The 25,968-nt window shown below is 34.8% G+C and overlaps 1 protein-coding gene across 5 annotated transcripts in view; it reads left to right on the forward strand.

Annotated features, from left to right (window-relative positions):
- LOC150096655 (15-hydroxyprostaglandin dehydrogenase [NAD(+)]-like) overlaps positions 1–17,415 on the forward strand; it is a 138,620-nt gene extending 121,205 nt beyond the window's left edge. For 4 of the 5 annotated variants that reach the window (XM_090408352.1, XM_090408348.1, XM_090408349.1 and 1 more), the window contains exon 8: positions 7,343–7,516. In XM_090408352.1, coding sequence (XP_090264478.1) covers positions 7,343–7,368 — 26 coding nt within the window. In that variant the 3' untranslated portion in view covers positions 7,369–7,516. Of the gene's footprint in view, positions 1–7,342; positions 7,589–11,822; positions 11,959–12,871; positions 13,002–17,158 lie in introns of those variants that run through there. The other variant, XM_090408353.1, reaches the window with a different exon arrangement.
- The last annotated feature ends 8,553 nt before the right edge of the window (positions 17,416–25,968 follow it).

Raw genomic sequence — 25,968 nt, forward strand, 5'->3', positions numbered from 1 at the left:
GTCACTTTCCTTCTCCTTAATATTTGTTTTCTTTGCTGGGTGAGGCCACTTACTGTAGTGAAGCGGACGTTCGTAGCAATTTGGAATGATTTTGTAACTTTCAATATATCTTCCGGAAGTGACTTCATATATAAGAGATAATTCTTGTATTTTCAGGCAGATCGGTGTTAGAGCTGCAATAACGCAAGCTGCCTCGAAAGATATTGTTCTGTATCCTTTGATTATGCGTATGGCTATCAGGCGTTGAACTCTGTTTAGTTTTTGTCGGTTTATCTTTGATTTTAGTGAATGTTTCCAGGCAGGTGCAGCATAAGAGCTCAGTGGTAGTGTAGCACCGGTATATATCGTTTTCAGCGCTCGTTGGCCTAATCTCCACTTAATCCTTGCCGACTTAGCTAGAAGGTTTACTATTTGTAAGCTTTTTTCGGCAATATGAGATGTGCTTATTGAAGGTGAATTTTTCGTCTATTGTTACTCCTAGGTATTTTAGCTCACTGGCTACCTCGAGAACTTCTCTGTTTAGGAAGACTGTTACAGGTTGTTTTGATTTTTTTCGTGAGATGTGGAGCACTTTAGACTTGGTGCTATTGAAGGTCACTTTCTTCTCGCGTGCCCACTCTGCAATTTTAAAGAGTTCTTCGTTGGCCGTTATTTCTATCTAACTGTAAGCCGTCGCGTCCCCGAATCATTATCATCGGCGAAGGCTATGACTTTTGTTTCAGTGATGACAGGCAGTCTTAAAAGCGAGTCGTACTGGATGTTCCAGAAATCTGGCCACAGTAGGTACCTTGCGGACAGCCTCGTTTGACTTTTTTTTTGTTACAGTTGTGTTTTTTAGTGTCATAGTTGCTCTTCTGTCTGAAAAATAATTTTTTTGTAAGGTAGAGTAAGTTTTTAGGGCATTTTAAATCTATTAATTGATTGATTATGGCTGGCCACCACGCAGCGTCGAAGGCCCCTTGTACATCGAGTGAGATCAGTAGTACCTCTTTTTTTTTTTTTTTTGCTGTAGACTGTGTTTTGCAAACTCTTTCACCTCCATAATTACGTCTACTGTGCTGGACTGAGGTCTGAATGCGTATTGATTACTGCTTAATAAGTTTCTTGAGTAGACGTAGTGCATTATTCGGTTTATTAGAAGTTTTTCTAGTACCTTGCCAGCAACGTTTATGAGGCTGATTGGTCTGTATTTGTTAATTTCGTCGGATGGTTCTTTTCCTGGTTTGATTATAGGTATAATTTTTGAGTGTTTCCATATTGAAGGAAATCGTCCTCTTTTTAGGCATTTGTTGTAAACTGTTGTTATGAATTCGGGGAATTCGAGAAACGCTGTTAAGAGTATGTCGCTGCTTATTCCGTCTTCTCCAGGAGTTTTTCTTGGATCCATTGATCTTAATATTGACTCGATTTCAGTTGCAAACGAGTCGTCGTCGTCAGGAAAGTCTGTATCTGTTTCCATTCTTTTTCTGTAAGTTTTGTGGATTTCTTCATCTGTTGATTCATCGTCATCGGGAATAAACTTCTCTATCATAAAAGCTGCAGTTTCTGCAAAGTTTTTAGTGTCGGTGCCGTCTGTTTTCTTGATAGTTCATAGTATAGGTGTTGTCTTGTTTTTGTTTGCTGCTAATTTATATATGCAATTCCAAGGATTCGATACGGTTGAAACTGCACAAAATGTCGTCCATGATTCTGTTTTCGCGTTTGTAATTTTGGACTGATAGCTATATTTGGCTTTATAGTAGTTCTGTCTTCTGCTCTTTCTTAAATCTTGGTTACTGTATGTTCTTTGGTATAATCGTCTGAGTGCGTTGACACGTTTTCTTATTACTGTTAGTTCGTCGTTCCACCACGGTACTGATTGACTTCCATCGATGTTTAGCTTCTTGGTTGTTCTGAGTGTTTGATCGCTGGATTTTTTCAGACCTGATGAAAGTGCAGAAGCAAGGAAGTCTATATCGCTTTGTGCCGATGCCCAGATGGCTAGATTTTTGTCTAAGCTGAACTGTTTTTCGCTGTTCGCATTAAAGTGATGTTCTGAGATTAAGAGTGAAAATTCTCTTTTTAATGCTTTTCTAAATTTCTTTAGGTTGGTTTTATTGGTGAAGTGTTCGATGTTAATGCGGTGGTTTTTGTTGTCAATTCCGTTTAAATGTTTGTTACTGACGATGCGTGCGTGCTTTGAAAAGGTAATGAAGAAAGAAATTTTCCTACTTTTTCCTAAAAAATGATATTTTAAGAATTTATAAAAATAATTTGCTAAAATGCGTAGCATTATATATGTCGGAAGGATGAAATATAATCAGAAAGTAATCACTATTATTGTTCGCAATCTGGATGACATGTCCTCTTTTTCTGCAAATAAAGGCCAGATTAGAATATCTTGATCAAATCTTCTTCTGACTTCATGATTTAGCATTAAATAAATATTAATTATATTGCAAAACAATCCATAATTAATATTTTCGAAACTGTGCATTGCTTCTTTAGTTCGCTATTATGTTTCTCCAATTTGTGTAAAGTAAGCCCTTTATGTTTCTTCTAAGTGGCTGAAGAAAATGAATTTAAAAATCAATCCTCGAAGTCTTTTATTAGCAAAAGGAGTAGGCAGAAATCCTTTTTAGTCATATGTAACTTTTTTTAAGATCAGTTAGAAGCCAGCTTTCAGCCATCAATGATTGCCTAAGCTATCAGTGATTTAAGTGCTGCTATCTTAAGTCCTAAACCCTAACAAGGTATATTATGTCTGAAATAGTGTGAGTTCTATGGTCGATTTTTCAGGCGAGGGTTGAAAACTCGAGTTTTCAACCCTCGTTTTCAAACTGTTTATCTGTGTCAAAAATCTACTAACGCGGGAGTGGCGAAGTAAAGTCTATAATCGAAGTAGTCCAGAATCGAACCTATAATAACGCTGTTTCTTCGTGGGGCCTAGAACTGTTTGCAACAAATGCTATTTCCGCAGGACTACAGACACTCTAGAACCATTTATATTCCCACAAAATATTATGTTAAAAAAGAAATGAAAGAGACCCGAGACAATCATAAAAAGGTGACTCAAGTAGGTATTTGTACTTATTATTTATTTTATTTATTTAGTGTATGGCAATCTACAGGCAGTTATAAAGGTACGTGTACACAAGTCAAAATAAGTATATAAAAAGTGACAAACAGTTGGAGTAAAACAAAGACAATTACATTTTCAATGAACAAAACACTTTTTCTGATCCAGTCTATAACAGGCGTTGTCGCCTCCACGAAGTCGTTTCTTTGACCCGTATATGCACGAAGACTGCACTCAGTGGAAATATGGATTCATTGATTGCTTCCTTCATTCATTCATTGATTGATTAGGGTGCCTGCAGTCACACTCCGGTGAAAGATTTTTCCCCACTTGTACAGAAAGCTTGCACATCTTCCATGGCCGGTACGAATCCTGTTCAATGTCATCCATGTCTTTCGGCTCAATTCCATACCAGGGATGTTGAGACAATGCCTATTAAACCAAGTTTTAAGTTGGGAATAAGTAATGTATTTGTGTTTCCATTGTTCTTTGATATTATAGTTGGTCATTCTCAAATGTTTAGCTTCACGGAGAAGGGCTTTCTTGATTTCAGTCTGTTTGAGCAGTATTTCTGAGTATTTTATCATATTCTTGTAGAGCGTCAGGTCTTCGTAGGTTTGGTATTTGTAATAAAATATGAGAACTGAAGTTAAAGGCCGTAATAACATATTAGGTTATTAACGTAATAATTTACTTAAGACGTCGTATTGCTGATGAAATTAAGTATTGGTTATGTTAAGTACACTTGACTGTGTGCACAGATTGTTAACCTTAAAAATTGTTATTGTTTTGCAAGATTTTAAACCTCTCCACAGTACTGACTTTTAGGATAAATCCAGGGATGGAATTATCTTTATACACTGAAATTTGTAATTTCGACTCAGTAATTCAAATCCTAACTAGAAATAAAGTTAGAGGTAGTGAAACGCGCAATAAATATACCAGATTGAACGTATTACTTCTAAGATATTTATACATTTTTACGTTATTGTTATTGCTAAAACGCGATAATTAATGTGCATGCAGTTAAACACGGTGTTTACTTGAGTTGGAAACAAATTCAGCCTGTATTTTTCCCAACGCTGAGTGATTGCCTCTTTCATTGCAAGCAGGGCCGGCTCTACCGACGGTGCAAGACGTGCATTTGCACGGGGCGACAAGTTTTTTGGGCCGCAAAGGTGGCATAAACTATACGAAAAATAAGGGAGAAGGGGCGGCAAAATATGCTACTGCACGGGGTGGCAAAATTCCTAGGGGCGGCCCTGATTGCATGAAGGTTGGGTCTACTTCCCACATGGCAATCCATTCCATATTGGAAGAATACATGTACGAAGGTGAAAAACAATCACAAGCATCTATGCCTTAGTTGGATTCTGCCCCACGGCCTTTTAGGTGGACAGTGGATACGCTAACCACTCGGCCAACAAGACCGGCACATAAAATATACAGTTCTCAAATCATATAAAGAAAGAATGTATATACACATGATACGCTAAGGGATGCAATAGCATCGATAAATCTTTAACTTTAATCAGTTAAAACAACAGCTATTCAACTCTTCTTCATAGTTAAAGTCCAACCTCACAGAACATTTTTTTTCTCTTCATTCCTTCTACTGCTCTCTGGGACAGTCTTTCCTTTTATACTGTATATTTCTGAAAGTGTGCAATCTGCAGATCTTTTAATTCGCTATTAGCGCGTTTATTCTTTCTTCTCAACCTTCTATCCGTTCATGGTACTGTAAGTTCAATAACCTGTGCTGTGTGAAATAGCCGTAAAAAAAATATTGACCGCCAAAAATATTCGATGGCCTATCTTTATCAATAAGAAATGATATTATCTCAAGCAGAATTTGATTTCGATAGAAATCAAAATTTGTTCAAATTACAATGAAAATCAAGATCCTGTGATATGTAATTTGAACAAATTTTGATTGCCTCTTTCATTGTAAACAGTTTTCAGTGTAAAAAGTTCTATGTTGGTACCAAATTAAAATTGGCTTTGTTCAATGTGCTTTATATATATATATATATATATATATATATATATATATATATATATATATATATATATATATATATATATATATATATACACATTACTACCTTTACCACGAGTTGCCTTGGTCTTGCACTACCTGTAGGATCAGCTAGACTTGCAGGCGCAAACTTGACTTGTTTGACTGTTTGCTTACTTGGGAAATGGAGTAAAACCAGGTTTAAAATTGCTTGGTATCTTTAACATATGCACATTATATATATATATATACGAAGTGTATTTATGTATTTATTGTTTTTCTTTATAAAACTCGAAAATTTGTATATAAGAGATACGCTAAAGAGGGAAAATATAAAGAAATAATTTAATTGTTAATAAACATAAGCATCTTCAATACACCGTTCAAAATGATGCACTGCGACGCCGAAGAATGAATCAAGACCAGAATCGCTAACGATTCTAGTCTTGATTCATTTGATCACTAAAAAATTGCTGGTTTATTCAGTTAGAAAAAGAAAAAAAAAAGAATGGGGGGGGGTTCAATTTATAAACAAACCAGTGTTCAAAAATAATAAATAAATAAAAAAAACAATGCGCCTGGAGATGACTGTAACAGGCAATGCTTAAGAGTATTTAGAGCTTTGACATTTGGCGAGAGGTTTTACGATATACTAAAACGGCAGACGAAGCTATTTTAGATAACAAATAGGTTTTAGACAAGAAATCCATCAGCCGAGACGGTAATGAAGTGATTTCCAAGAATTAAACACGGAAGGACTCCCACTGAGTTCGATAAACGATGAAAAACTTCCTGTTCGAATGTACAAAGCGCCATAAATAACTCTTAACACGTTTGTAGATACATGAAGCAAAATAAAATAAATACAAATAACTTCAAAGTCGACAGATGGAAAGGCTCCTGCTCATATGCGTTCATCGTTAAAATACGTTGGTACTTCACATACGATCTTCAGATCCCTACTCTTCCTCCATGTCACGTTACCAATTCCAAATGTATTTAATTTTGACTTAAAATTTTCCAGAAAAATGTATATGTATTTTGTATTTTTGTAACTTAAATAATGGCTTAAATCAGGGGTTTTCAAACTTTTTAAATTTTGTACCACATAAATAAGTATAAAAAATATATGTACCACCATTTGCTTTGCTTTATATTTTCGATTAGTGTTTGTTTTACTTGAGCTACCACTTCGTTAATTTGTAGCGAAACAGTGTCATCTGACAAAGAAACTTTGTTTATTATAATTTTTTTTACATACAAAAATACTGTTTCAAAATAAATATTAAATATGAAAACCCTTATGACACGCTAATAAGAGTTCGCATCCGAAAATTAACATAAAACTGCAATAAAATTTATTTGTTCGTTTTATTCGATTCGCCAAGCTAAATTCTTGGAACAGTCTACTCGTTATAATATATATATATATAAAATAAAGCACAAGATGACAGTTAATGCAAAGTGCTGTATAAAAAAAGAAAGAAAAGTGGAATATAAGATTTTTTTTTTTTGCACAGGGCTAATAAAAGAAAAATCATTTGTTTCCTAAAAAAAATCTACCGAGCTTTGCAATGCCAAAAAAAAAAAAAAAAGGAATTGCTTTTATTTCTCCGCTTGTTCGCTATAATTCATCTTAACAATACGTATGTAACACTAATTACTGCACTTGTATGCTATATCTGTCAGAAAAGTTGCAGAATAAAACCAGTTCAGAATCCTATTCAAAACGGAACTTGTGTTTTGGCCTTTTCGGAACTACTTTAAATTATGCAATATAAATTCATTAATTATATGAACTATTCATTTATTTAAGTGTATATTTGATTGAATTTAGTCCAAAAATTCTTGTGTTGATAGGTATCTTTTATTTAATTCTCGATCAGAGTCGTAAGTTGGCAAAACGAAGCAACATATACGCCCCTCGGAGCAACAAGGTAAAGATTAAGCATACAGAAAAAATATATATAACAAAAGAATCAAATAAAATAGGAAATAAAAATTGCAGTAATATTGCTGTTCTACATATTAACATTAATTCATTGTTAATGCATAATTATTAATGCATTGTTTTTGAGAAAAAAAACGATCTCTAAATAAAAATAGAAAAAAAAAATATTAGACGAAGCATTTGTCATTCACGGATGGTGCATAATCAGTAATATGTCGCCTAACGCAAACTGCCTAGTTGCAGCTCTGGTCATGATATTTACAAAATATAGGATTTTTCAAAATTTAAGTGCCATATTATACATCTCTCTCGACAGGTATGCTTATAGTGCCATACCACTAGTTGTATCGGATGCCATGGTGAATTGGACTGCTCCAAGGGTCTTCAGTTTCAACTTTTTCAAAAATCTCTACACAAATGACAGCCCAGTCCTGAAGAACTATGAAAGTGACTGCATGTTCTTTCCTTACAACACAAAATTCCGTACATTGAAAGAGGTGTTCCAGATGGATCATGACAGGGCTACCATGAAACAAGGAAGTGAGCCGTGGTATATTGGATGGTAAGTTACTGAGAATTGATATAGATACTTCATTGCGTGACTTGATCTTTGTACATACATATTGTTTACTAATTTATCTTCGACTATTTATGTACTGCGGTAACCTTTACTATGGCGCAGTATGGCTTTTGTTGTTCTTATGCCAATAAACCACAGATCAAACTGAACCAAACTGTGAATTTACTTTCATGTAGATTATTCGCAAAGTGTACAACAGCAAAATTGTCTATAGTCTTCTTATAATCGCAGTGAACTGGTGCAGCACAACAATGGTCTGGAATGTCGAGTGGATAATGCACTCACTCTCCAATTAACAGGTTGAAGAGCGAGTCCCACACATAGAGTGAAACCACCATCCTACCTATTGGAGAACAGAAGGTATTTGTAAAAAGTCCCATTTTTGTTTCTAGAATTGGGTTTCTGGATAATCTGCTCCTTACCCACCTATGGTACTAATTAGTGGCGCACTCAGGATTTAATCTTTTTCTTTGGGGGGGGGGGGGGAGTTGAGTAGACGATTTGAATACCCACTACGCATCACATACGACCTATGACTGAGCATCTGCAATGATCGCTAATTCACAAGTAATATAGAAAAAGAAGACACGACACAACATAACTAAAACAATGAATTTTAATTAGGAAAAGATTTTTGGAAACTTGCGCCATGGGTAGGATTCATATAAGAAGAAAAGTAAAAAAGAGGTCATCTTATTCTGAAGGATAAGTGGCAGATCATAAACACCAAAGCTCATGCTAATCTTGAATTACTACTATTAAAGGAATAATGAAGGTGAGTTAGCCGATCTCATACGGAGGTAGCAGGGTTTTTTCTCCCGGAAACTCGGGTTTTTCATCCCGCATACATACAAATCGGCCCTTCAGAACACACGCAATTTACAGACAAAAATTACTGTTGTGGTGGTGTTGAAGGTGGGCGGTAGATGGCGTTGATGGAGATGATTCGTAGTAGAGGTTAGGTGTAGAGATAGTTGTTGGTGTCCTCCCGCGATGAGTCTTCGGACTCCTTGGAGGTATTAGGAATAATAATAATAATAATAATAATAATGATAGTTAACGTGATTCCTTTTAGTCAAAATACTTTGAGAACAAGAAACGCTTGTTTTAGACTTTTCGAACGTTCTGATAACTTTTAAATTTGGCCATATTATCTTTGCCTTTTTTGTTTCAAGAATCGACTTCTGTTGATTCTTGAAACAAAATCAAATGCAGCAACGATTTTGTATTTAAGATAACGGTTTGGAGAAGATAAGATCCAGGTCGAATGAAATGTTGAGGGGAGGATTCCAAAATGCTTATTAGATTTTTAAAAAAAATCTAAATTGAAATAAATATTATTTTTTGAAATATTTTAATCCAAGGTTTATTACCCTGCAGCTCAGATAAACTCTTCCCGGACTCGCCGAAAATAAATACTCACCACTTTCATATCCTCGACTTTATAGGATTCCGTGCTCATGTGACCTTTCTTGTTATGGCAGACTGGTCGGTCTGCACAGATTCCTGCTTAGAATAGCATTAAGATTATGCTCTACTCCATGAGTATGATAGGTCAGGTTTGGACAGCCACACTAAGTATCTACTAAATTCATTTGAAGAAAATAGTCGTGCGCAAAAGTTGTTTCTTGTTAGAAAGATTCTATAAAGCTCTCCTAATTTTGGGAGTTTACCCTTAGCAGCACTGTCTGCTTTTTGTGATAAGTGATTTATTTTTTATTAAATGTTATTTTGTTTCGTGAACTATAATAGTTTTAATAGTTAATTGTAGTAGTTTGAAGCCTCCTCCTGCAATTAATATTATTATTGTAATACGCGTTTTACTTTTCAATTATTATTCTAATTTGCTCCATCGTTTTTTCTATGGGCATTGAGAATGGTCACGAAATGTGTTCGAAAATTCTGCTGTTAACAAATTGCAGATATTAATTTTCATATTATGTTTTCAGCTTACATGTCAGTTTTCCGCAATATATAAGAGAAGTTCTGGGTTTAATACTGTAGTTTTAACATTTATTAAAAATATTATATCTTTTAAATCCTGTCTCTATGTTCATATTCATGTTTATAAATATTTTGCTTTATTTCCTACTTACTTTTATAATTATTTTAAAGTTAATTATTGTTCTTATTTTAATTATTAGTAATGATTCTCATAAAAATTCATTGATTTTTCATTTAAAAAAATAATGTTTATTTATTAGAGGCTACCAGCATTATTCGTTTGCTATTCTAGTGGTATTTTATGTAATAGCAGATAACTGGAGTTTTACAGTACGGTTCTGTTTGTCGCTGCTGAAGAAACTACATTACCGTTAATATTAGGATGATTATTTCGATTCCTAGAATCGAATCTTTGTACTGTTTTGTTATCATACTGAGAACATGCTTAGAAAACAACTTCGATTTGTGGTTACGGGTTTCGAACGATCTGAGTCAACAGGTGGTAGCTTCTGATAAGAACGAAGTAACAATGGGAGACTGTTGTCTTGATTTATTCGCCTGCTCGATATTTAGAAACCCATTGTGGATTATGTGATCTGTATCGATGACTAAATATAAAGGAAAGTTAAGCAGAACAAGATTACCGTTATCACTAACGTCCAGCATATACTAAGTAGAGTTGATGAATGCTAAGCATTTATGGCTGTTAGCTGAAGGGATTTATGTCAATGGAACAGAAGAAAGGGAAATAAGATGAAAAATATTATGAATCTACCGAGAATAATAATGAATATATTAATCTAACCAAAACATTTCTCTATATGTAAATATATAACAAATAAGGATGTAGTTCAATCAGAGGCATAACTTCCATTTTAGGATTTTAAGACAAATATTTAAAAAGGTCTAAATAATATAATATTGATATGTTTCAAGGAAAAAAAAATTGCAAAACAATACACGTCGTTTGAATTAACGCGTAATTCTGAACTCGTTAAACGAATGAACGTGAACGACCCCGTCAAATAAATAATTTAATAAATAATAATAATAATTATGCATCCTAATATTATGAGAAGTTTACACGTTTTCGCACCAGGAGGTCTTGACATTGGCTTATGCTAAAATACAAAATTCATGAAAATTTCACGAATTTCTTTTGTATTTATTATCGACGTTATTTTAAATAATACAATGAAAAAAAAATATATAAATTTAGCATTTGATAATTATAATATGTATTTTAAAAAAATATGCGTTGCTACTTTGCTATATTTTAAATAATACTTGGTTACTTTGTTTGATATTTTTAAATATACGTTGTTATGTAATGTTACTAGGCTAGATTATTAGTAAATGGTCGCAAAAAGCAGATGATAAAGTCAGGTGATAGATAAACTCCAGGTGGCGCATCACGGGATGTAGATAATTGCTCAGAATAGTAACATTATGCATTCAGTCAATCTGCTTGTAATGGACCAAAGCATCAGGAGATGCACTTTACATTCAAAATGTTATCAACATATTATTTCTACATATTCTAATGAGGTACTCAAGGCTGGAGAGATGATTCTATGAATTTTATCAGGGGATGCGAAGTTTCTTTTGGGCCCCTTACTTTCTCCATTCGTTATTTTTATGGCTCCCGGGCCCAGGTATGATGTACCTCCCCCCCCCTCTCAGAGGCCCTGATTTTAGAGCCACTTATCCATTCGTAGAAAACATGATATTGGAGGAATGTCATGATCACATGGCATTCCTCTAAACAGGTTGCGGGTAGAATTCGGCCTATTATGAATATTTTATCATCTTTTTGATAATATGATAAAATATTATCAAAAATGAGGTTTTGGCTAACCTCATCTGCGAAATGGTTTCTCATGTTTGTGATCTCAAAGAGGCTTGGACTTTTACTGTTTCTGCATTCCTATCATTAAATAAGTCACTGAGCCTTAGCATTTCATATTTAAGTCAATCAATCAGCCAATACTATTTTCTAATGCCCTTTAATCACACTAAAATAATTACAAAGCGCACACAAACAATTAAACTTTGTTTAACTTTATTAAAATCTCTTGTGGGCATATTAAATCTCCATGCAACACTTGACAGCTTGTTTATATTCGTACAACGAAAAAATTGCTTTTTTTTTTAAAGCGCTCTTATGTGTATATCTCTCAGAATGAACATTGGTTAACCTGATTTGATGTATTCACTAAGGAATATTGAAAATTCATTTTGCAAGTCCCTTAATGAATTCTGATTGTTTCAGGAGTAACTGTGATACCACAGCAGCAAGTATACTCAGAAAACATTACCAAAGGCCTTACTTCCTTCCTCCCAATTCTGAGGATGTCAGAGTTGATTGGATATTTATGGGAAGCCCCGGATATGGAGCTCACATGCATGTAAGATAAGTTTGTTACATTTCTAAATATTTGGATTTTAGAACTTTGAAAATTAACTTTGTTGTGAAGATTTGCATCAATGCATATTTTTTCAGTTCCTAGATTTAATAAAATATTTAAGGGTAAATGTTTTTTTTTCTCTTCATAATAGCTTACGTATTTATTTTGACGTTTATATTCTTGAAGGGAGATCTACTCCTCTGTTCGTGATGAAATTTGTGTTCAGTTACCCACTGATTTTTTTTTCTCAAATACCGAAATTGCACCGCAAAGATAAATGGAGAGGCTTGGGCTTTATTGTTTCTGCATTCCTATCATTAAATAAGTCACTGAGCCTTAGCATTTCATATTTAAGTCAATCAATCAGCCAATACAATTTTTCTAATGCCCTTTTATTTCCCAACGGGAGTAAAGAGCACCTTTTAGCCATATCTAGTCGAATAGTCTAAGTCGAAAGATATATAAAAAAAATTAAAAAAAAAGTCATACTCACCTGAATCACAGATCAACTGACTCGGGAACCAGCCTCTAGTCAGCTATCAGCATCGAAACTAACGTCTCTATTTCCCTCTCCTGATCAAACACTATGGAATGAACTAGGAGGCTACATGTGAATTATTTCTTGTCCTGTTCATGACAGTTAGTTGAATACATAGAGTACATCAGAAAAAAGGTTCCCCTCTGTCTTTAGAAATTTAAAATAAATTATACAAATGTCTAAAAGTATAAGTTAAACATTACAATGATGCCGTCATGATGATTGATAAAATGTATTCTAATTTAAATATCCGATATTTAAATCCTCCATGGAAAAAAAAATGGATTGTTTGATATCTTATGATTTTCTTTTTCATTTAGGTTAATGCAGACAAGTGAGAATTTCATTTTAAGAATACATTGTTTTATCTTTTAGATTGATCGAGTGTATAATCCTTCATGGCAAGCACAAATTAAGGGAAGAAAGTTATGGACTCTTGAACCTGTACCTGAATGCTACAACGAGTGTACATCTCTGGAAGTTATCGTGGAATCGGGAGAAATAAGTAAGTTAACAACTATATCTTAGTATTACAATATTTAGCAGCCTTAATATTTTTACAGTACACCAATGTGTTGAAGTTATCCTCTAATTTGAGATAAACTCCTAGAAATGAACTACGGCACAGTGGAATTCTTCACAGCATAGGAACCAAAAGCAAACAGTTCCCAAAATTTGGAGAGCTTATCATAAAAATTTTGCATTAATCAACCAAATTACCATATTGATGAAATATATCAAATGGAATCTATGTTATTTCAATAGTAACCAAAGAGTATTTCAATTTCAATGGGCACTTTGCCTCCAGAAGCGTAAACACATCAATGGCAGTATGGTAGTTAATGTCCCCGTAATAAATTTCCCTTAATGTATTAGTATGTTTCATATCTGTACATTATGCGAAAGTAAACAAAGCAATGTTATGAATAAAGAAAAAGCAGGAGGGGTGCAAATTTCATTGTACTTCTTTCACATTAAAGAGCTCTTCTGTTTATATTTCTGTTTCCATTTCTGCATTATGTGAAAATGCACTTAGAATTAAACTTGCACCTATATCATAATTTGGTGTAACAGTATCTTCATTTTAACTATCTGAAGATTCAGTCGAGAATAATTTCCTCTTTATATCAGTAAAATGCAAGGCATCGGTACGAAATATTTTCGACTGAGACCTACAGGAGGGAGGGGGTGACAGATGATACCCCTACTGAAACGTTATCCCCCCCATATGCTTTATATAGAATTAGAAAACGCTCTATGTTTCTGTTATAGTGTGCTCGCTTACCCAAGCCAGTCTTCGTTATGCATTAGCGTAATTTAATTCATTTTTTTCCCTTCTGTAATATGGTCTCGGCTCAATACGATTGGAGAATAGAGACAGTTTTATAATTTATATAAATCCACCAACCATTTCTCGCTTATGTATATGTATGCTATGCTCGAGAAACACTGCAATGAACCCGTGACCATGACACACCCTCAGAGGCTATTGTTCTAATTCTTATTGTTATAATTCTAAAAAGAAGACTGCCACGACTTTTTTTTGCTCTATTAATGAAATCTTCAGCTATTTTTCCGCTCACATAATAACATTTAGCATATATATGTAGACCGCTAATCAGTTTGAAAAGCTAACTGAAGCAGAAAATCAAATCTCTTTACATCCTGCTGTGGGATCATTATGCCATATTACGGCAAGCTGGCAAATTTGCCACACCCGGAAAGACGCCTACAAGACCTCACGAACAAGTCATTATTGTTATTTATTCGAGGTGTTGGGCTATTGTTGCAGTTGCACACAGTGGCAGTTGGGAGAGGGTATGCAAGAAATAAATCGAATTAGAGCAAGATAAAAAGAGCTGTCTGGAAGAATTGTTTTTGTGTACCTAATTTCTAATAGCTATCATTGAAGTTTTTATCAAATATTTCTCTCTCTCTCTTTCTCTCGAAATTTAATGTCAGATCATTATGACCCAATTTTCACAATGGGAATATTTCGATTTAATTTGAAAGAAATGAAAGACGATATTGAATTAAATTTCTTCCCAGCGATGCTCTAAATGTTTAACTATCTCGAGAATGTAAGGTATGACATACGATATTGCAGGACTCCGCCCGTCACTTTGTGCTCTATTACAGCTGTTTACACTTACTCTCAGAAGATCAAAAACAACGCTTTTTTTTTTCCGAGTTACATGTATTTAGTTATGATGGTAGTTTTATTAAAATAGTAACAAAATAGTAAGGATAATAAAGATAGTAAAGATAATGATATTAAGGATAGTAAAGAAGTACTGTAGTTCAAAAAGAGGCGATTATTCAATACTTTATTCCACAATATTACAAAAGCAAAAAAAAAAAAAAAAAAAAACCATAAGCGGAGAATGAATTTCTCAAGTTCTTCTAAAAGTGCATTTTTTTAAAAAAATTTTCATTTATTAGAGCACACGAATATAATTTTTTCTTCATTCATAAAAGTACTTGCAAAATATCAAGGTTCTATAACAAGTGGAAGTGTTCGAACATGTGTCTAAGCAAGTCTCAAAATCAGATAATATATATGTACTCCTATATAAATATACTCCTATGTAAATGCTATAGTTTTACAACCTTTCTGTTAACGTTGTAAAACTATAGCACATTAGTTTCGTACTGTGGGCGGACCAAGAGTTAGATAAACAGGGAAATCCTGCTCTAGAGACTGAAGGCTACTTCAGGCTTTCAGGAAGCATTGTGTGGTGTCACACCGGGGAATAAAATTCATTTCACACTTTAAGGCATTCGCAAACATTCATGTTCATACTACAGTGGGATTCGAACCCGCGATCTGTAGTTTGGAAAGGGGAGGTGCTGTCTACTCGATAAATTAGACGGCCAGCATACGAAGAAATGAAACTTGGCGATTTTCATATATTCACCACCACAAGCACCAGACAATAGAGCCACGTGCTTCCTAGTCACTGTTTCCGACTCCAAATGATATCCAGTTAGACTGATGATGTCTTGTAACTCCCTTTCATATATTGCATAAGTATAAGCCCTTTTCAAAAACAAAGAAAAAAAATTTTTTTTTTGTTTGCCACTGCGGAGATCCGTAGCACTGTCCCACCACTGCGCTTGTAAATACAAAGCTGTCTCTTACAATACACAAGAGAAATTAAAACTTTTAAAAAGGAAAGGACTGGTTTTTGTACATCTAATGTGCAGAAATATGAATGCTTCCATTTGTCATTAATCACAACTGTTTTGACATGCTCAGTTCTTCTCAGAGGAATTTATGTATAAACGAATTTCCACTCTCCTCTTAATACTGTAATGTCCCTATAACTAATTCTGGTGTGAGAACCTCCGTCGTCTTTCAATGATTTGCTGCCCTGGTGGAACAGTTTATGCCACTCAAAAACACGTGCACGAGATAGACAATTATTTCCAATGTTTCCCCGGAGCTTTTATCCAATTTAACATTACTTAAAATTAGTTCATTGTTCCATTTAAATCTCATGCTGAAGATACTCTCATTTTAGCTCTCATCTCATAACTTTTTATTAACATGGGTGTCGATAAATACAGTGTACATACTGTACTTCCTTCCACTAGATGGCACCATTGATAGGAACTTATGGCATCAGTCTAGTTTCAATTGCTGAATAATGTATTACTGACCTGGCTACGTAAAAATTGCCACAGAACTAAACGAAGGTTAATGTTCGATTCTGTGGCAAAAAAATGAAAATAAATAAAATAAATCCTGATCGACTTTCGTACTTCTATTTTTCAAAGTTATCGATACTATATTACAAAAACCAGCTGTTCATTTTTTGAACGAAGATTTTACGTATTTGCCTTTCCTCGAGCGGGTTCATTTTTCTTTGCCATATTAGACAGATCAATACGCATATGTTCTGGACAGTAACATACATTTATTACGCAAATGCACAAAGTAAATCTATTGTCAGTCTCATGGTAGCTGTAGGCATTAATAAGGAATTATTATTATCATCATTATTGTTATATTTATTATTTTTTTCAGAACCTAATTTAACAAAGTGACAAATAAAAAAAAATAAAATAAATAAAAAAATAAAAAATAAAAAATTCAAAATATCTGTGGCGACCTTTCAAATATTCATATATAGATCTGTCGAGAAAACGACTTAGATTTTGGTAATTTCCGTTTTCGTTCTCAACCTTTCAGAAATGTGACAAAATTTAAGATCTTAAATGTTTCTGAGACGAGGGGAAAAAAAAAAAATCCAAATAAGTTACTTAAGTATAAAGAACTAATAAGCTTCATTTCGGCAATGAAAACATTACTTAAATTAAGGGGATATTAAATCCCACATAGTTTACTATAGTTTATAGTTTACTATAGTTTATTATTATTATAGTTTTATAGTTTACTATATTCGGCATGAAACTCTGATTCCAATCTTTGAGTTTCTTATTCGGTTTTAAAACTATGTGGGATTTAATATCCCCTTAATTTAAGTAATCCAAATAAGTGTTCCTTTAACAAATGAAAACAAAATATTCTAAAGCAATCGAAGCCATTGTGTTCTAAGATTGTAATATTAATATATTTTAAAATGATTTAATAGTTTAAATATTTACTTACAGCCTATAGCAAATTAAACTAATTTGTTAAGCTTTTTTTTCCCCTAGTTATTTTCGACTCTAACCGATGGTATCACAAGACCTTGATAGTTGGAGATGAAATGAGTATCACCATTGGATCTGAATATGATTGATGTCTTGAAGTGAAGCCCTAAAGATACCAAAGACACAGAAGATTAAACAATACGTAGAAAACTTCAATGAACAAAACTCTTTAGTCATAAAGAAGAGAAAATACTGATATGCTATTGTCGCTGAACTGTAAATTAAAATAAATAAAATAGATCCGTTTTTCCGTTCTCCAATATGATGGTTTTAATTTCTCTGTGTATTCTTGTAGTTTTTTGAAGTTACTTTCCTCATTTTCTTCTAAACAACAAACCTTATAGACCACAGAAACATGCATCCTTGAAGTGCGATTGCGTATTGTGGCATTTAAGTAAACATGCAATGACTTATCAACTACGCTACCGAGATTAAAAATGATCATTTACTTTATGTTTTGTGGTAAGTGGCATTACCAGTTTTGTTTGTGTAATTCTTTTAGAGTTTATGTTCCTGCATAGAAATTAAAGAAATAATAATAATAATAAATACTTTAAGTATTGGCTACTAATCCCGGTGCATTTACCTTCCCCCCACATTTTTTAAATCTCTTATTACAATAATTATTTGGAATCATTTCGATTTTTTTCCCTATTTTCTACATTAAGTTCTCCATCTTTACAGATTGTATGACTATTTGGTCTTTCAAGTAAATCATATTCTAACGGCAATTCAAATTTAAAAAAAAAAAAATAAATCCTCATCCGGCTACATACAATTTCAAAATAGGAGATTTCGACAAGTTATCAATAATAGCAACAATCACTGATGTAGTCGTCTTTGGGACATAGAAACGTTAATACTATAACGCCATTGTCTCGAACCTACAGTATGTTATAAAATTTGGACAGTTCATTCCTTCCTGAAAGTAGATTAAGCACACCAACTATTGGAAATAATATTAGCATTATCCGATTCCAAATATACTCCACGATTGCAGTGAATCAAGGAAACCCCTTTTGGTCAAACAGAATAGAACTATTATTAAAGTTCTATGCTAGCTGGAATTCATCTACGTTCCACTAATTTTCAGTTAATTCGCGTTTTGTGTGCCAAATATAGTCGAGTAGTGAGAATTAACAACTTTGAGAGAAGGATTGATGTAGATTTCCCTAAACTAGCAGTTTATGTATTCCAGTATTGCCACAAAGTGGAATACACTAAGTTATTTCCCAATGACAAATTATACAAAAATAAAGAAAAATTAAATTGCAAAACGGGGAAGGGAATTCATTCATTAAAAATATTACTTCAAGGTCTGTCTTACTCTTGCTGCCATTATGTGGCGTGGAATGGATTCTATAAGGCCTGTGAATGTTGCAGGAGGTATGTTGTATCACGTCAGTATTGCTTCCAGTCGATCGGAATATTTGGAGTGGGAAATTCTACCACCAGGTCTTTGGAACCACGTAATCTAAGAGATGTTCTATGGGATTCAAATTCGGTGAATTAGGCTGCCACGGCAATATTTGAAAGTCATGTCGTCGTCGTCTGTAAGCTATTCTCGAACGATACAAGCAACGTGATGGCGCGTTATCCTGCTGGAAGAGATCTGAGCCATCTAAGAAGGTAATAACGCTGAAGGGAGGATCTTATCAGCAATAATGGATAGGCATTTTGTAGCATTAACAGTATGGTCTATGGTCATGACTCTTAGAGATTCTTACAAAAACGCCCGCCACCCCGCATCATCACGTCATAGGGGCTGCTGTCTGTTTCTATTACACAGTGGTATGAGGGTTATCCATCTCTCCAGATTTTCACCTAATCCTCCAAAATACCACATAGCAAGAAAGTTAATTCATCCGAAAAGATAACTTTTTTTAGTCTTCAATTGTCCAATGACGAGAGATGTAAATTCTCGACATTATTGTTGATGGTATTAGGCATAAGCAAGGGTAAATTGACTGGGCACCTACTTCAGAAATCCTCCTCCCTATGAGAAACATCACAATTTCTGTCCTGGTTAAATGTCATGGTGAGCTGTTGCAGAGTATTTCGTCTTTGGACAAAATACTAGAACGGCTATATGGGCACTACAGCACTTTGCAGACAGCCTCCAATATTGGCATGGCATTTTCCTGGGTATTGCCATCTCTTTTCCCTTCCACCACACCATAATATGATGCCTTTTTCGCAATAGGTCAGATCAGGTTCCAGTAAAAAAAAAAAGTAAAGCAGGAATGTCATTGGCACAAGAGTCGTACAAAGTGAGAGGAGGTAAAAGAGAAACACCATTACTGTAAGACAACGCTCAGAGGTGCAGAGGCGAATTCTCCATGCTTGCTGCGCAAGCTTGCTCGTCTAGTTAAAGTTACCTTAGCTTGCTCAATTGTAGGAGCTTCCAAGTCCTCGCTGCAACACTGATTTCATGCACGCGCATAGCCATTTCCGCTCCCTTTACGTCGTCTTAAACACAGACCATACGCAATGAAAGTAGCTCTAGCCATGAGATTCAGCCAGCCTTTACAAGTGTGACTTGTAAAATTAAGTTACAACCAACGTTTTATGACGATGTCATTGACCAGTTCATAAAGAAGAACAGTAGGGTAGAATACAATTTAGAATTCAATTTAGCTGATATTCAGGTATATCAGCTATGAAAATGATCGAATATCATTTGTGAAATAAATGTTGTATTTATATGATTAAATGTACATAAATATCTAAATATATATAAATTTTTAAATGCCCAGTAATTCATTATTCCCCTAATCAGACTTCAGTCACACCTCTCACTCCATGAATGATAACAAGAGCAAGCGTGAATTTCAAGACCAGCACTTCTCCCTATCTGTCATATCCAAAGGTGGATATGACAGATAGGGAGAAGGGCCTCAGCTCATAATTATCATGTTAGCACAAAGCTGTTTCTGAAAAAAAAAATAATATTTCTGACCAGTGGCGGCGCTAGGGTCTTTGCCGCCCGCATGCAATTTCTATCTAAGCGCCCCTGTAACGATCCTGGCGTGTGTGCGCGCCCCGGCGGCGCCCCCTTCGTAGCGGCGCCCGCATGCCCCCTTCCGTCGGCCCTGTTTCTGACTCTAAGAAAAAAAAAATACAAAAAGAATAAAAAGAAAAGAAATAGATCACTCCTTTCCGAGAAGACAGTCTTGAGTTGGCCTGCACTGAATGAGATTGTCAAAGAACTCCTGGTGGAGATTATGAACAGAAGAAAACCATGACTGCTAAAATATTTCGAAAACACAAACTATGAATATGGAGGACCTCGTCTGAGGAGTGATATTGCTGGAGAACATTGAAAGAACTGTTTTAACAGAAAGATGTAATTTTATAGTTTCATTCTTCCGGATACGATAGATGGGCGAATTGCATCATCTTTCTATGAATTTTTTTTTCTCATAGTAGTTATCTTTCTAGATTTAGAAAGCAACATAAGGATTTTTTTTTTTTTTTTTTTAATGCTGAGCCCATACACGAGAGGTTAGTTGATCAACGTACAGTATGTTAGTACCATGTATGGGTAGTGGATTGGTAAAGGAGGAACTTGTTTAGTATATTGTATTCCTTGGGAAACACATCAGGGGGAAAACTGTTCCACAGTACAGCAGTAGCAGGGACGAAGGAGGATCAAGGTGCACTGTGATAGGAGTTTGAGCAGCATCTGCACGTGTTCCAACGAACTTAGTACTAATTGGGGGGAAATTATTGATGCTATTTCAGATGAACATTTCCCACGGAAATATAGAATACACATATTGCAGAAAACAAACGTCAATGCGAAAGTGGGAGGAGTGAATTGGTAAGAGATGAGTCATTAATAAGTCTGATTGCTTTCCTCTGTATTAAATCAAGCATTTTGATGGAGCTTTCGGTGGCCCTACTCCAAATGTTAGAGCAATATTCAATTCAATAGCTGGGGATTTGTGATTTCTATAAGGTTAACAGCTATTCAGAGGTGAAGTAACGTCTTAAGCCAAAGAGAAAACCTAGTTTTTTGGAAACTAAGGATGCAATGGTTGTGATGTGTTTATGCCAGGTGAGGCTTGATGTCAGGCTAATTCCAAGAAGAGAAATCTCATCTACTCTGGGAATTTTTTCAAAAGTATTACTATGAGAAAATGGTTCTTTTTGTGAGATATAAGACAAAACTGGGTTTTATCAGCATTAAAATTGATGAGGTTATCTGATCCCCATTAAAGGATGGGTTTAAAATCAGAAAAAAATCAGCTAACGCCTTTTATTCCCGTATAGGGAGTAGGCGAGGCGTTTCAGCCTATCTAACTTTTGGAAACTAAGGAGGAAGAGAGATAGCTGCCAGTGGCAGCCATACAGAGATAGCTGGTCCAAGGCTATCACTAATTAAGCGGCATGCAGTGAAGAGAGACGGTTCAACAAGTGCCGCCATTTCGAGGTCCCTAACCCAATATATTTAATGTCTGAAATACTGTGGGTTCTACGGTCGATTTTCTTGAGTTTCCGGGAGAAAAAACCCGCTCGCCCGTGTCAGAGATCGAGTAACTCGGGAACTGGTCGAAAAAAGGCTTGGAAAAATTTCCTCTAGTCGCCGACTAGATTCGAAAGCAAATCTTCCTCGTGCGGGTGTGCAAACGCCACATCCATTGCTACACAGACTTTACTGTTATAGTTGTGAATGATTTACAAAATTATCTGATATAATGAAAATGCACTGGGAATATGACTGTTGTCGAATTCCTTTTATCTTCCAGACGTGACATTTGATCTTGTTGATAATAAATATCAGGAATTTATATTGTTACTGGAGGAGGAAACTGAAGAAATATAACTCCTGCAAAAAGTAACATGCACAGTGTGTTGCCAATACATACTGAAAGAAATATGAGAAGTATAGAATGTATTATCTACTATACCAGGACCATAACTGCTTCTACATGTTGAAAGAAATACAAGTACAGTAATCCCTCGATTAATGCGCCCCTAAAATTCGATTAGTGCGCCTATATACATCTTAAAAATAAATGTTACAGATTTTAAAAATTTTCTACCTTCTTATGGCTAACTATTTTAAAAAATTACTCACCAGCATGAAATAATTTAGTTACCGATTTAAAACATTTTACAAAGTTATTTTAATGGCATACTACACTACTTCCATGTAATGTTCCAAATTTTTACCGCCAAAATTTGTCGTCTGCTATAGTTAGGGTTACCATATCCTAAAATGCCAAAATGCTGGACACCCCATCGCTTGACCAACTCATTCCGGACACAAACATCTAACACAAAAATAAATATGTACAGTACATATGTTTGAAATCTTTACGTTTGTAAGCTTTTCATTAATTAGATGTGGTGAGTATGCTTATTAGAACACACAAAAATATGAGATTTTAAATGGCATTATAAGTCTTATGAAAGAAGAGTAGGCCTACATGAAAAAGAATTAGACTTATCACACTACATACATTACTTTGCAGCCCATGAATATTTTTCACTAAACTTAATTTTCTTCAGCAGTTCTTTGTTTCGACACAAATAGTCGAACATATTTTTACATGTAACATGTCTGTAATTAAATTTAAATATAGCAAGTCCTTTCTAGGATTGTATGGCAAGTCTATTTCTTTCCTTGGTCCACCGAGCTTGCATTAATGAAAAGAGCCTTTCAACACTGGCATTGTGACCCGGAATTGTATGCGCCAAATATTTTCATTATCAAAATGCGGATATGTCCGCATAACTGCTAACGTGTGGCAATCCTAGCTGTAGTATAGTACGCCCACAGATTCGAGACCCTTCGACACTTCTACGCATGTCACAAAATGGAGAATCCATTTCGATAATAGGATACTCAATCCGTCTTCTGGAATGAGTTGTTTATTATTACACGTCGGAAAATTAACTTCTCTTTTATGATCATTGTAGTTTGTAAAGTGGTAACTATTTTGCTTGTATAGCAGTTGGGCAATTTTATCTATAAAGCACGTGATTTCGCGTGTTGGCGACCCATTCGTACTTCCTTCATTTCTTTCTCCCCTTCAATGATAACGTCCAAGAGTTAATTAAATATCATTCTGAAGAATTGAGTGATTCTGATTCAGACCTGCTAAATTTAGATGCACAGCGGGAAGATCCCGAAGAATATGAAATAAATTTAACCACTGATAGTCAGCCAAAAGAGATTTGACAGAAACAACCGAAAATATTTTTCGTACAATCGAAGTTTTTAAGCCGTAATGCTTAGAGGCTGACCCTGATGGAGAGAAGCAGTAAAATTTGCAGAAGAGGCAGTAGGGCTATACTGTCGGTTGTATGAAAAAAAGAAACAAAAAATGCCCGCCAAACTACGTTAGCTCAATTCTTTGTTAAGTAGTAGAATAATAAAATTTATATTCTGAATGTGTTGTCTTTCAGCTTTATAATTTTCCTTTAACTAGGCCCTGAGACATACCTTAATTCTTTTATAAAAAATTAAGGTTCAAAAAAGAAATTTGAGGAACGAATTATACTTTTTCCCATAGGTTATTATATTCGATTAGTGCGTTTTCGATTAATGCGCCTGTTTTAAAGAACGCATTAGGCGCACTAATCGAGGGATTGCTGTATACATAATGTAGGTCTACCATACCGAGATCATAACAAAATTCTCGTAATAGGGTTCCGATGTTTTGGAGACTCGTTTATTCATGTTTATCGGAAGGTCTCCATATATAATACTCCCCTCCAGAGCTCTCCTTGTTGGGTATTCTATTTTTATGTAAGCTATTGAACAATATATCATTGTTTATACTCAAGTCTGGAAGACTTGTACGAGAGAGATGGTGGGAGGTTGTACTAAATCCTTTTTTTTTTTTTTTTTTGAGTGTGCAGCATGTCAGGGCAGTGTTAGCGATAGAAGAGATAAGTTGGCATAATTAATTATACTGTTCTTGGACAATCTATACTTTGGAACCTTTGCAGTTATTGATACCAAAGATGGAAGTTTGAAACAGAAAGTAAAGAAGGCACTCGCTACTCAGTTGCCCGGACTGCAGTATCTGCTTTACGAACAATTTCAATGACACTGCAGTTTAAGCACTAAAAGCCTCTAACTTTGCTAGTACTTAAGAGGATCTCTTTTTTTTTTTTCAAGTTCTTCGCGATGATTGCCGCAGAAGGATCTTAGGTTTCTTATATAACTTATTCTCGTCTGCATCTGATAAGGATCTCGATGAGTCCTTGGACTCCCTGGAGATGTCAAATAATAATAATAAAAAATATACTACCACCGACTCTGCAACACTTCTAGGATTCAGGAGGTATATAAGGAAACGTTATCCGTAAAGATGTCCACCACTTCATCTGCAAATACTATTACTTTATTTCTTTCACGGTGGAGAAATAATATTCTGTCATAACGGACTGAAAGAACAATATCGTTTCACACTCTTCGGTATCCTGATGGGATCTAAAAAGAAACAGTTAATTGGGAGGAATCCCAATCCGCACTGTTTAGATCTAATCAGAAGAACATCATGTAGAGTTGGTTCATATAGACCAGATAGAGTAAATGTTTCAATAGGAACTAGTTAAATTCTATCGCTCAGTCTAGGCTCTGTTAACTTCTATACTCGGCATGACATCTCATTCTCTATCTTCCTTTCAGTTGTTGATTACATATTTGAGTCCGTTTGATCGATGAAATTAGTCATCAGCTTTCCATTAGGAAGGGGTGTTTTAAGAATGAATACAGCGTGGAACTCCGTGAACTCGGTAGCACATTTCCGATAAAAAAAGAGGGTGTTAAACAATATCACATAGACTGAACAAAATCCCATGACTCACGATAGAACTGTTCCTATATTCTTCTTCAAACATGACACCAACGTGTTTAAACCACGAGTTAAGGTGATATTATTAATATACTAATCAAAATAGTTAAAAAATAATTTTCGGAATCCTATGAGATTTAAAAATCAGCCTTGGCGAGAGAATAAAAGAAAATTTAGGTGATAATTTTAACTGAAGAAATTCATTGAATGAAATTGAGCCTTACTAGTTATCTGTACTAAGCATTTGGCATGGCTCTCTAATAATGCTTCTGAAGTTGTTTTCTAAATTTATAGAAACCTAAATCATAGTTTTAAAGGTGAATTTTCTATAGTTGCTTCTGAAATTTAGAATACTTATTTTATATTATTCTCTCAAGAGCTCAATGTGGCGAAGATCCGAAGTCTCGCTTTAAATCAAAGCAGTCATTCAATGTTCTGTCGTTATATATTTGATCTAAAAGCAAAAACACGAAATGGAGGATTCTCTACAAAACTAACTTTGGTCTCCTGAAGTTGGCTTGATATATCGGTCAATCAACTCTTTACATAAAAGTAATCCAATGACTACTTAATACAACTGAAAAAGTAAACAAGGCACTCTTACTTTCCAGAGACCGAGGGTTTCCTGTACAGTATCAGTGATGACTTTTGGCTGAAAAAGCGTTTCAATCTCGTTTATGACGCGAACATTTATTTCTTATTTTGTAAATGACGACTGTTATACGCTTAGAAACAGGCAGACCAGAGGATTACAAGCGCAAGTGATAGACACAATACACTGGCCTCGTATTCTGACTAATTTCAGCTGCAGTTTCAAACAACATTGCCTTCGTGACAAAGGCCAAATTCAGTTTATCCTTCATAAGCATTAAAACTGTTAGGTACTGCAAGAAAGGATAAAGTGGTTTTAGTTCAGTTCATAGTAGCATATCTTCATACTATTTCTGTGGATTCTTTTCTTTCAAATACCTTCCATTCCGCCTAGATCATTTTTTTTTT

Source organism: Typopeltis vanoorti, chromosome 18 (genome assembly GCF_054136105.1).
Source record: "Typopeltis vanoorti isolate ZY-2024b chromosome 18, IOZ_Tvanoo_1.0, whole genome shotgun sequence".
In the NCBI taxonomy this organism is placed as follows: Eukaryota; Metazoa; Arthropoda; class Arachnida; order Uropygi; family Thelyphonidae; genus Typopeltis; species Typopeltis vanoorti.